General features: G+C 30.1%; 1 protein-coding gene across 1 annotated transcript in view; it reads left to right on the top strand.

The window, feature by feature from the left end:
- The window catches only part of amon (prohormone processing protease amontillado), a 276,980-nt gene that overhangs the window by 221,147 nt on the left and 43,417 nt on the right, over positions 1 to 12,416 (top strand). Inside the window, exon 3 of the mRNA XM_016069221.4 lies at positions 4,784 to 4,915. Within this exon, the coding sequence (XP_015924707.1) occupies positions 4,784 to 4,915 (132 nt within the window). The remainder of the gene's footprint in view (positions 1 to 4,783; positions 4,916 to 12,416) is intronic.

Consider the following 12,416-nt stretch of genomic DNA (forward strand, 5'->3'; position numbering starts at 1 on the left):
GAATGGAGTGGAAAATGATTAATTTTCCAAAAATTACCCTGTCTTTGAGTTATAACTCGATTGATTCTGTGTATTTCTTTATATCATGCAGCCATTAATAAATTTTCAAAAAAAAAAACATTTTTCTTTCTTAGGAAATAATTATTTGTTTAAACTAAGCTCAAACGAAAAATATTCTATAAATGATTTTTTTAAAGAAAAATTGCATTATTTCACACAATATACCATTTCCTAAGAAATGATATATTGTGTGAAATAATTATACATTACCCTTTAATTTGTTAAAAAAACGTATAATAAAGTAGATTTGTTAAATTTTGAAGCATGCCAGAAAAACTGTTAAAAAATAGTAGGATCAAAACTAGTAATGTACATTACTAGTTTTGATTGGATTTATTTTTCAACACGTGTTGAAAAATAAATCCAATCTTAGCTCTTGAATCCAATGCCTTCGATTTTTTGGGGTTTTTTCTTACTTCAAGACTAAAACTTTTGATAGTAAAGTACATTATGGTTTTAATTAGGCAATCTCATTATGAATGCATACAAGCAAAAAATTTGTCAGCTTGATTTTCATATGCTAAAATTTTGAATAAAAATATCAATTAGGATAAATAAGAAGGCTCTGAAGATTTCGGAGGGGTTGCTGATCTTTTAACTATTTTTATTTGTGTTCATTTCGTAGTCTATTACAGTACATGTTTACTTCCAATAACAACGTTGCTTCTTTTCAACTCGAAAATCGAGAAATAGAATATAGAATACAGGACATATTCTTTTTAAACAGATGGAAAAAATTGCAAAAAATATTTTGAATAGATTTTTGATAGAGAATGGTCTTAAGCGAATAAAACCAATCATTCTATTCATTAACATTTTTTATCAAACATCAATTATACAGAATTGTATATATAATTTAGATACTTACAAATGATACCAATATACGCTATTTAAAGTACATATACAATGAATCATTCAATTATTACATGTAGATAATCTCTGTAGCATGTTTTTACAAAAAAGTCAAGTTTAACAATATCGCAATTTAAATTATGTTACTAACATATTTTTTATAAAAATAAATTGTATTTTTTGTTATTATTTCTGACTTAAAAAATAACGTTAATTAATTTAAATTCCACAATTTTCCTGCGTTATTCCTTTTTATTAGCAATTCAATGAAACTTATTCCATGTTTTCATTTATAATCAAATTTCAGTTTCACTCAGAATGAATTTATCACATTTTTTTTCCTGAATAAATTTGAAATAATTATTCTCAAAACTGAAAGATAAAAATGTACTTTCTTTTGTTTCTGCTTTCGACGAATTTTTATGCGACAGTTTCTATTAGCATAAGAGCTCGGAAAAACAGAATTAAAAAAAACCTGAACTGAAAAAAAAAATTTATCAGTTTTGAACAAAGCAAAAGAATTTAATTAATAATTATTTTCTGGGTTTAGGAAAATGTTTTATATCACCATAATATGTAATTTAAAAAATAATGAAATTGTGTGTGTAAATATTATTTTTCAAAAAAAATTTTGTTTGTGTAATTTCTGAAAGTCGTGGCTAACAGAATAATCACTTAATTTAAAATAAATGCATATCACGACATTTTAAATAAGAGCACTCATCAGAACACTATAATTCAAAAGTTTGGACATTAACAAGTTAAAAACGAAGCAGTCTTGTCCCATGTTGCGGTGTTTTATAAACACATACACAGTTTTATCTAACACATTCATAATGAGCTACTTGACACACAATAAAAGCATCTTAACACTTAGAAACATTAACACAAAAATATTAATTTATTTCCATATATTTACTCAATAACTATGCTCTCTATGCCACAAAACCTAGTTGCCGTGTTTTCAAATTATATCCATGTGCAGGAGCTTTTTTCATTGGATTAAAGATATTCTTCGTAAATGCCGTTTTGGACTTGTAGCATCTAGAATCTGATGCAGTTCTGTTATTTCAGTTTCTTCCTAACTTAACTCGGGTAGAATTCTGAACTTTCTTCCTGCAAAGCAGGAAAACGCAAACACTTTTTAATATTTATTAACCTGTCAATATGCTCTCTCTGATCTTTAGCACTATCAATAACAAAAGCAATTTTGAAATTCACAATGGAAATTTTTCACAAAACTTTAAAAGGTCCCATATTTAATTTGTCTAATTTCTTAGAAACCCCTATAAGTACAGCTAAAGAACATAACATAACTAAATTATCCACTGCTGTTTTTTACCTCTAAACATCTTGTTTTACTGCCATTTCTCTAATTTTCTTAAGACATTCAAAAAAATTCTATTTAGTTCATCGAATAGATTTTCATAATAATTCTGGAATATCAGAACGCCACCTAATGTCAGAATTTTGTGAAACATTATATAGCTAAACGAGGTCATGGCCTGTAATCACAAAAGCATAACGACTTTCATCAATAGCAGAGTGCATAGTCAATCATAAGGAGCATATTTCCCAAGCTGTTTGATTTCTGTTAACAACGTGGGACAAAGCATAAACAATTGTAACATGCTGTCTTTCTATTTTAGCATTACCTATATGATGATATGCACTCGTAGCTAGGCGTCGTATACCCAATTTTTGCACTCTAAGTTAATAGCATTACTGAGAATATCAATTTCTTATTAAAACAAACGGACAGCACTGTCGGCAAGAAAAAATTTAGTAATACCTCGACAAACGCTTCCGATGTCACAGATTATACTGAATAATCCTCTGGCCATTTATAAAAACTACACGCAAAATGTAATATATAATCAAATAACTAATATTCTTATTTCCATTTCCTGTCTAAGATTATAAGGTACTCTATACGACTTTGATCTAACGTTAATATAAAAAGTCTAATTTATACGAAGTAAATAAGTATCTGGGTAAAACAGAGGTGGCAAACACATTTTTTTTTCTCAGAAACTCTTCCATCTTTTGCTCTACAGCTTCGGGTAAATCATTTAAATTCCATGAATTTTTTCATACCAAATCAATGTATTCCTTATTCCCAATTTCTGCTTCCTTTCAGAAGAAAATTTGCTCTGAGTCATTCTCCTACACAGAATAAGTTTTTTCTGCCGAAGCGAGATTTAAATTCTAGTTTAATTGGAAACTCTCATCTCCCACTTGCACAAAGGGATAACTTTCACTTCCCGCTCACTTACTGAATGTGATACTAGAATAGAGATATTTTGTTCACGGGCATAAACTAAAACATCAAGTGTTTTAAACTTTTGAGAATTACACACAGTGAATTCGTCTATTTTTTGTGACAATAGTTGATCAGTTTTCCGTTAAACAGAAGCTGGTACTGGTTCAGATGACTCCAGAGTGGCACAATTCATTAATTTTTCCTCAATTCTTTTTCCATCTATAAATATCTCGTTATTCTCCAGGCACTTATTTTCCAAAATCTTTTATGAACCGATGCTTTCTTTAGAAATGAATTCCCTAAATTTTGAGGAAATTACTTTTTTCAAAACAAAAAGCATAACAAATTTTGCCTGCAATTTCAAGTATTACTTATGCTCGTAACCTTACAGTTTTTCCAGATACACTATGAATTGGTATTTCATACTCTCCAGCTAATACTTTACCGCTTATTTATAGAAGATCCCGCATCGCATAAAGATTTAAGCTTCTTACCATACATTGCAATGCAGAGTATAGAAAGATTTATAGCTTTTTCACCATCACTCTCCAAGCTTACTTCCAAGCTTGAGTTAATTCAATTTAAAATATTTCTATTATAAAAATTTCTCTCATTTTTGGATTGATATTTTCCCTCAAATAATTCTACTATTTCTGTTTTACTATTTCCCTGTCTATTACCCTGTCTATTTGTTGAATTAAAAATCTTCCTTCTCGATTTAAAGTTTCTGGAAATATATCCTGCCTTCCCACAAGTCCAGCATTCTACGCTTTGTGTTTAATTTTCTTTTAAATTCTCAACTTGCTGAGACAATGTTTTAACCCTATCTGCAAAATTAGAACACATGACGGTCAAATTAGAATTTGACTCTAACAACTGTTCTACGCTGGTATTCTGAGGTACAGCAGCACTTACTTCCTACTAGAACCAACTCAAAATTTGAGACCTACAAGAATTTCAACCTTTTTCTTCCCATGAAAGAAACTCCTCAAGTTTGCTTAGTAATCTAGAATTAAAAATTATCAAATTAGAAAGAAGCATAGATTTTAAGAATTTCTCTCCATTTTCATCTACAATGTCTATAATAATGTCTTCTATAAACTCAATTGTTACTTTGGTAATTGCATAAGTTAAGTCATAATACACCACACGATGCTCATAATTTTGACTAGGACATCTCAGCTCAGAATTGTATGATCTAAGGTGATCCTTTAAAATAAGCGTTCCTGTTGCGCACTTGGTAAAGGTGTTCCTTACTCCACTGATGGAGAGGCTGGGGTTGTGAGTTCGATCTCGGGAGTCGATTAAACAACCGGCGTGTGCAAGCAGTAAGGTACATGTTAAATCTGCCGTGGCTGAAAGCCTTTTCGTTGGTTGTAGTGTCTAAGTTTAGAGAGAGAAAGCTATCAGCTCAGCCGCTGTCCACGTCGTCAGACCGGGATCAAAATGACGTGGCATTCCTCTAATGACTTTTTAAAGATAGAGCCCTACAAAACGAAGTTAGGATGCTTGGCTATGGTTTGGGTGATGAGTGTTCCATTAAAATAAAGAAAGTTGAATATATTTATTATTATGATCATTAATTGACTTGAAAATGTTTCCTTACAGGTTGCAAGAGCTTACCAGCAAACTGGATTTAAACGAGAAAAAAGAGGTTACAAACCTCTTCGCCTCCAAGAAGAGCGCACTCCTTTGCTTTCTGAACCCACCGATCCCTATTTTCCTTATCAATGGTACTTGGTAAGTAATTTTTACATACGTATTTAAAAAAAGCAAAATAAATAATTGGTTAAAATGCAAAAAAAAAAGTATTTATTGACATAACAGTGTAAGAGGATTCAAGAATCTGGCCTTCACAAAATTAAAGCAACCTCCTTTTACGAAATTGCTCTGTTTATCCCTTACAAAGCCTCCAGAACTACACTTATTACCAACTTCGTTGAGTTTAAATGTCGATGGGAAGTTATTTTCCCACCCATAACATATTTTGTATCATATATGTATGGATGAGGCATTGGGTTATAGGAGAAGTGTAACTCATAAATAAAAAAAGGATATCAAGAGATGCTGAAAATTAAAAAGGCTAGAAAGCACTGGTTTAAAACTAAATTTCTCTCCTCGTCGGCTGCATTAACTCAAGCCTAAAAATATTGCTTACTTGAAACTTTTTGAAATTTGATTAATTTTAAAAACCATCTAAAAGCTACCTGATTAGGTTACTATTACCTAAGTGAATATTATTTTTAAACTAAGTCATCTGAGCGTTCGAAGTTCGTCTTTTTATTTACTTATTTATTTACAGATTCGAGTTAAATCACTGATTAAATTTTTAAGGAGGTACTGGATCTCTTATGTCTAAGCTTGACAGGCACCTTCAAAATCATCAAAATGCAAAAGAGAATACTTGTGGTATCAGTTACCACGCTTGGCGAAGCTTCCCACAAATTAAAAACAAGTTTTATTCGCCAAAGGAGAAATAACGCACGAAAATTGTCGCAATTATTAATAATATAATTCAGTTTCTCTTAAATATAAAAATTTATCTTCAGTTTTAGTTCTTTTACAAAATTTTCCACAATAAGTAATTTTTTAGCAAGAAAACCAATGTTATATTGGAAAATTTACATTTTTTTAAATACAATCATAAAAGTGTAATCCGCTCATAGTTTACAAAAAGCTAAATACCTCACAAAATATAAAATTATTTAACATTAATTTTGAGCAAAATAGACACTTTGATTAATAAGGATTAATTTTGAAATTAAGAAAAAATATAATAAATAAAATTCTGAAAATCTGCTGAATAAATATTAATTCATGTTAAGTCTACGGAAAAATTTTATTCCGCTTCTTAAGGTAAATTCTGGTTATTCCGTATGCCGTTATTTTCTATAAATTACGTTTAAACGTAGAAAATCTAAGTGTTACAGTAGAAAAACTGCTTTTTACCGTTTCTCAAAACCATATTGTTTTCCAGTTGAATTATTGAACAATAGTTTTTTTACATGATAATGATATTCGGTTCTGTGTCCCTTTAAATTCTGCATTCAAGCAATCGATTCTATAACCGGTTCGGATTCATATCAACCCAATTCAATACATATCAATGCAAATATCTATATATAGGATAGATATCTTTTGTCATACTTTTGTTGATAAAACTTTTATGAATATATTACGACGCGTATTAACACAGTTAACAAATTTCTTTGATCGATCAACGTTGAGTAATCGATCTCTAACGATCACGATTCGAATCCGCATCATACTTACCACAGAATTTACTTTTCTCTGGGTTTACTTGAAATTTTTCCATAAGCTTCACAATTTTACTTTAAAAGTATCCATTATTGTTTCAAAACCTCGAGAGCTAAGCTTTGAGCGTGTAAGAAAAATTAACATGGAATTGCAAATAGTATAATTCCAAGCATAAAAGAGGGGAAAACGCACAGGTATTTTATCCTAAAAAGTGTATAAAATACACCGAAGAGCCATTACATTATGACCACCCTCCATCTATAACAATGGGCTGTCCCAGGTTTTCGTGGTTTCTCGCCCAGGAACAATGTTTTCATGGAGGAACATTAGACCCATAATCCTCATAGATAAATCCCTGACGTCTGTAAGCTACTTGAACATAGTTCACCCATTCATGGCATCACTTTTCCTGCTGGGGATGATGTTTACCAACAGGATAATGCACCATGTCAGAAGGGTCGAATCGTCATGGATTGGTTCGAGGAACATTCCAGTGACTTTCAAGTGATGTGTTGGCCCTCAAATTCACCTGACCTTAAGCCAATAGAGCATTTGTGATCCTACTTTTAAAACCAAATTCGTGCTGCCACGCTACACCCTCGTAATGTAAGGGAATTGCAAGACCATTTGGTGAGCGCTTGGTACCAGAAATCTCAGACTAACAATCAGCACCTTGGGGAATCAATGCCACTGCGGGTGCTAGCAGTTTTGAGGGCTAAAGGTGGTCCTAAATGTTATTAGCAGGGTGGTCATATTGTAATGGCTCTTCGGTGTATATGTTGAAACAAAAAATTGTGCAATAATATGCTACATTAAGGAGCAATGTTTAATTTAAAAGCATAAAATAATAAAACAGTCTCATAATTTAATTGACAAGTAATTAAAAGCTTCCGTAACAGAGGGGACAAGGAAAGTCCCACATTTTTGACATGCACTGCTATTTCCGCTATATTCTGTGATTTGGAACATCCTAAACATTATTTGTAGTTTTTTTTTATTATCACATTTCAAGGTAAAAAAAATTATTATAAGACTTTTTAAATTACTTACACATTTTTATTAACTTCAAAAAATGCACTGTAACAGAGGGGACATTTTGCAAATTTGACAAATAGTTACAGGGAAATATCATGCCATTTAATTAAACAGTGCACCTTAAAGTAACATATTATTGCAAAATTTTTTGTTTTCTCATATATTTGATACATTTTTTATGATAAAATACCTGCGTGATTTCCCCTCTGTTACGCTTCTAATTCTACTACCGGATTCAGTTGGCATGGAATTCGACAATATTATAATCATTATCTTTTTGATCTCAGCTTATTATAATCATTATCTTTTGATTATAATCGTGATCTAACCAGAACTTCGAATTTAAGCAATTATCGAGTTATATCGAATTGACTGTGTTTTTTGAGGGATCATTGAATTGAAAGAAAATTATCCACGTCTAGACGTCTACTACTTTTAATGAAGAGTATGATACACATTTTCTTCGTGCCAAAGTTCTCAGAACTCTTCTTTCCAAAAGAATTTTAAACTATTCAGTAAACACCATTATAACATGATTTTTACCGATTAAAATGATAAATAATTTCAATATGAAGGGAGTAATAAAATATCAGGTGTAACCATAAAAAATTTTAAATTGTTTAAAGTCAAATTGGATTCAGTTACATGAGAAAAGTTATAGAGAGCAGAACATTTTAAAAAAGAAATAGAGAACACTTAGGAAAATTAATTTTTGTACAGATCTTCTGGGTGCAAAATTTTTCCAGATAGTTTGAAACCTTTTTCTCATTAAAAATATTTTTAACTCAATAAATGTATTAAAGTTATTTTATAAATTTAGTTTTAATTGCTATTAAATTTTTTATCGGTTAGTTAAACAATAATTTTTATGAAACTAAAACTGAAGTTATTTAAAATCACGTTTTACTTTATTCTGAGCAATTTGAGTACTAAATGAAAACACTTTTTGTAATTCATTAAAAGAATAACAATCTCAAATATCCATGGTATTTTTCTATCAACATTGTTTTTGAGCATGAGCACCGCAACATTCTAGCAGCTCAGCTTATCGACAAATTAATAAAAATAGCTTTCGTAGTTGAATAAATTAAATAAATTAATTTTGAGTTCTTATTTCTATAAAATATTCTTAAAATAATTATATTGAAAGATCAGCTTTATACCAGAATAGATAGAAAAACTTAGAATTTTAGATATAAAATTATTCATATTTAAAATAATGTTTCTTGAAAATAGTATATTACAAAGAAAAATTTTATTAAATGAAATTTGAAAAAACATTCATCTGTATTTTTTAAAATGTATAAAGGCGGGAAAAAAATGCCTGCCCAATTCAAGGTTTGCGTAATTTAATTATTATTTTTTCTTAAACTGATTTTTAAAGTATAACGGTTTTACTGGTTTAAATTTACTATTTAAAAAAATCTTGTTTAATTAATCATTTAAATACATTGGGTCTGTCATTTTTTTATAGTCACGAACGTTATTATTTTAATCGCAATTGGTATTTAATTCAATTTCAAGAAGACAGAACACATAAATGACAATAGTAAACTACTAAATCAACTATTTCGAGCCATTTTGTTCACTCCGTATAAAACTGTTACAACAATAACAAAAATCAAATGATTTTAAGATTGTTAAGTCTCTTACCATTTATTTTTATTACATTTTTATTAATCGCGAAAGTGGAATCTTGCAATCAAAATTTTGAACAATTAGAGTTCTAAAAACCCTATTAAATCTTCGGATCAAATGACGAAATAAATTTCTGCCTTTTTCCCGATGCAACAAACGGAATTTATTTCTATTCCAGTGTAGAGAATATACCATCAATCAAAATTTCAACCTTTTTTCGGTTAAAGTTTGCAAACGAAACTCATTGTAATTGTAATATATTCCCAAAAGGAAATTTTCAGGCAATCAAAATTTTGCATACTTCCAAACAAGCTAGCACACTTTAGCTGGAAATCTATCTATAGCATTACCAAGTTAAAATCTTTTTAAGATAACTGCAAACGGAATATATATATATATATATATATATATATATATATATATATATATATATATATATATATATATATATATATATATATATATATATATATATATATATATATATATATATATATATATATATATATATATATATATATATATATATATATATATATATATATGAAGATATGATATGAGATGAATTTAAAACGAAATATGTGTTTAAAAAAAATATAGATTCTAAAAAATCAACAAACACGTGTTACAAATCATAAAATAAATCATCAAATTTATCTTCTTTTAAAGACTATGATTAAAAGAAATAAAAACTCTTCGAATCCTTAGAAACAGATAGCACCGAATTCATATTGAAACAGGTCTCCCCGCAAAGTGTCAGAAATCTCCATCACAATGTAGACCATTATCGTATCATCTAGAAGTCTCACCTTGAAACCTTCCTTAATGTAATAATTAGATGGATGAGTTATGCATCTTAAGATATGAGCTTAAACATATAGCCATCGGGATACTGACACCTAGAATGATGACACCAAAATGGCCCTTTCAATGAATACCTTATCTTCTACCTTGAAAGTTAAATCCGTTTGGAAACTTCGAATCACCCCATATTTCGCGCTGTCAAGCCTTTCAGAAGATAATGTTGTCTCATTTACAAGGTTTCGCCGACTTTGCGTTTGAGTTTTTTCACAGGAAAAATTTCTTCTATCGTTCATATCATTTTTCTTTTATTAGACTGAATATATTTTATACTTACACGCATCAAGTTTTCATCTCCGAACTTAATTTTTCTTCTTGGATAAGAAAATAATTCATTTTGTTTGATAAAATATTGACTTCAGTATAAACAGTATCAAAGGAATGTCTTGTTGCATTGAATACTTTCAGATGAGTAAAAGTAATAAATAAAACTAATGGGCTGCGGCCCCTGCTTGCTAACGCTCGTCACCCCCCGAAAATTGCTACGCAATCTTATATGGTTTGCTTCGCAAACCAAGCTCGCTTCGCTCGCTACTAACTTGGGTGCATTGCAAATACACAAAATTCTAAGAATTCAAAACAATCCATAAATCCATATAACAACATTTTTTTTAAGAAAATTACATCTTTTTAGTAAATACTAAGTCATTAAAATAAATTTGAATTCAAATAATTGACATGTAATTCGTTTAACCTATTAGAAATGTGCTATAGTATAAAATCTTAAAGCGTAACAGCACGACTGAGACTCATTTTTCAATGAATAACTAATAACAATAATAAAACAAATAAATTCGTGATATAAATCAAAAATCGTCAAACAAATTCGTAATATACTAATTCGTAAAAAAAGAGCTTTCGACAAAATACTAAAATAGAGATCTATCGACAAAGACTACTCACTTCTGCCTAGCTTAAGATTATTTCAGTTTCCGTTTTTAAAAGCGCTATATGTTGAGCCAGCTCAGCTAGATTTGGCATGTGACATTATTAGCGGCAATCATTGGTCGATTTTCCGGCGTTGCCATTGGGGAGTTGTAATGAGGCTTTTTTTTGTCGCCGTGTAAGAGAAATATATATATAAATAGATAGATACTTGAGTTACCCCGTAAATTATGCTACTATACTTTCAAGACATTTTTAAGAAATATTATTTTTATGTTAATCATAGAAGACGCTGCCTAAAGTTGGAAGATACTAAACCCAACAATCATGAATAACTGTTATAAACTCACAGCAGTTATAAAAATAGCTTATTCTCCATAAAAAAAAAAAAAAAGCTTTATTTTATCTGATGACAGAGCTTTTGATGAACAGCTTTAAAATCAAGCTTTTAAAGTTAAGTTAATACTATAATTTATAAACTAAAATCAAAGTTATATAGTTATTTAACTTTACAAACAGTTGTTGTTGTTGTTGTCGTGTCTATGTATGCAGTGCTAGTGCAAAGATTACAGTCCCCCAAAAGTCTTGATAACAAGATTTGCAATTTCTGGAACCCAATTGCCGTGGAGAATTTCGATGGGGGGTGCTCCAAGTTGAAAAAGGGAGCCGATAATGGCCTGGCAGTCAAAAAGTCTTGAGCTAGTTGCAAATGAGGACAGTACTTGCAGATGGGATAGAATTTTATATGGGTGTATAGATGGGTCTTCATGCCCTTGAAATGTCCAGTACGTAGCCTAGCTATTGTAGAGGAGAGGTTTCTTGGGCAGTTTAGATCGGGGATTGTCCAACCTTTTCGGAGGCAATGGCACCCCTCTTCTATGAATAGTGCAATAAATAGTACAGATAGTTTGTTAATTTATGCAAATTTTATCTTAAAATGTGTTGCAAGATTTCTCATGAAATTTTTAAAGAAAACAAAATGACAAAATCAGTGGTTTTTTCGAGTAACAATGATAACATCAAATAAACCACCGACGCGTCATTTCTTTTTTAAAAAAATTATATTGCATAAATGTCGGCAATCATGTGTTCGTAGTTCTATTATATACATAAGCAATACATTTAATCGTAGGAAGTTTCTACATTACTGCGATGCATACTTTACCCTCCTATTCACATGAAAAGAGAAAAAAAAATAAAGTCCTCAGACCAATAGACGTCATTGATGATTTTTAGAAGAAAAAAAATTTAAGAAAGATAAAACGTTCTTTTTGATAAAAATGAAAAACATGAAAGTACCATCAAAATTACTTTTCAATTTGCCAAAATCAGCAATATTATTCTTAGGTTCAATAGATATGGAAAAAAATTGCTTAGGAAGCGATCTGGCAAAGAGCTCGAGTTCTTGGCATAGACAGGTAGCTAGTGTAACTTATTTCCATCTCCAGGAAGACTTCCCTTCAGTACAATATAGACGAAAATGAAGTGCTGCTACTTTATATTAGTCCTGATAAAGAAATCGAAAAAAGTTCCGTATCTTGATAAACACAGCTGGAAGAAAAGT

The sequence above is a fragment of the Parasteatoda tepidariorum genome, chromosome 7 (assembly GCF_982258835.1).
Source record: "Parasteatoda tepidariorum strain Cologne lab strain chromosome 7, Ptep-v5.0, whole genome shotgun sequence".
NCBI classification, from domain to species: Eukaryota; Metazoa; Arthropoda; class Arachnida; order Araneae; family Theridiidae; genus Parasteatoda; species Parasteatoda tepidariorum.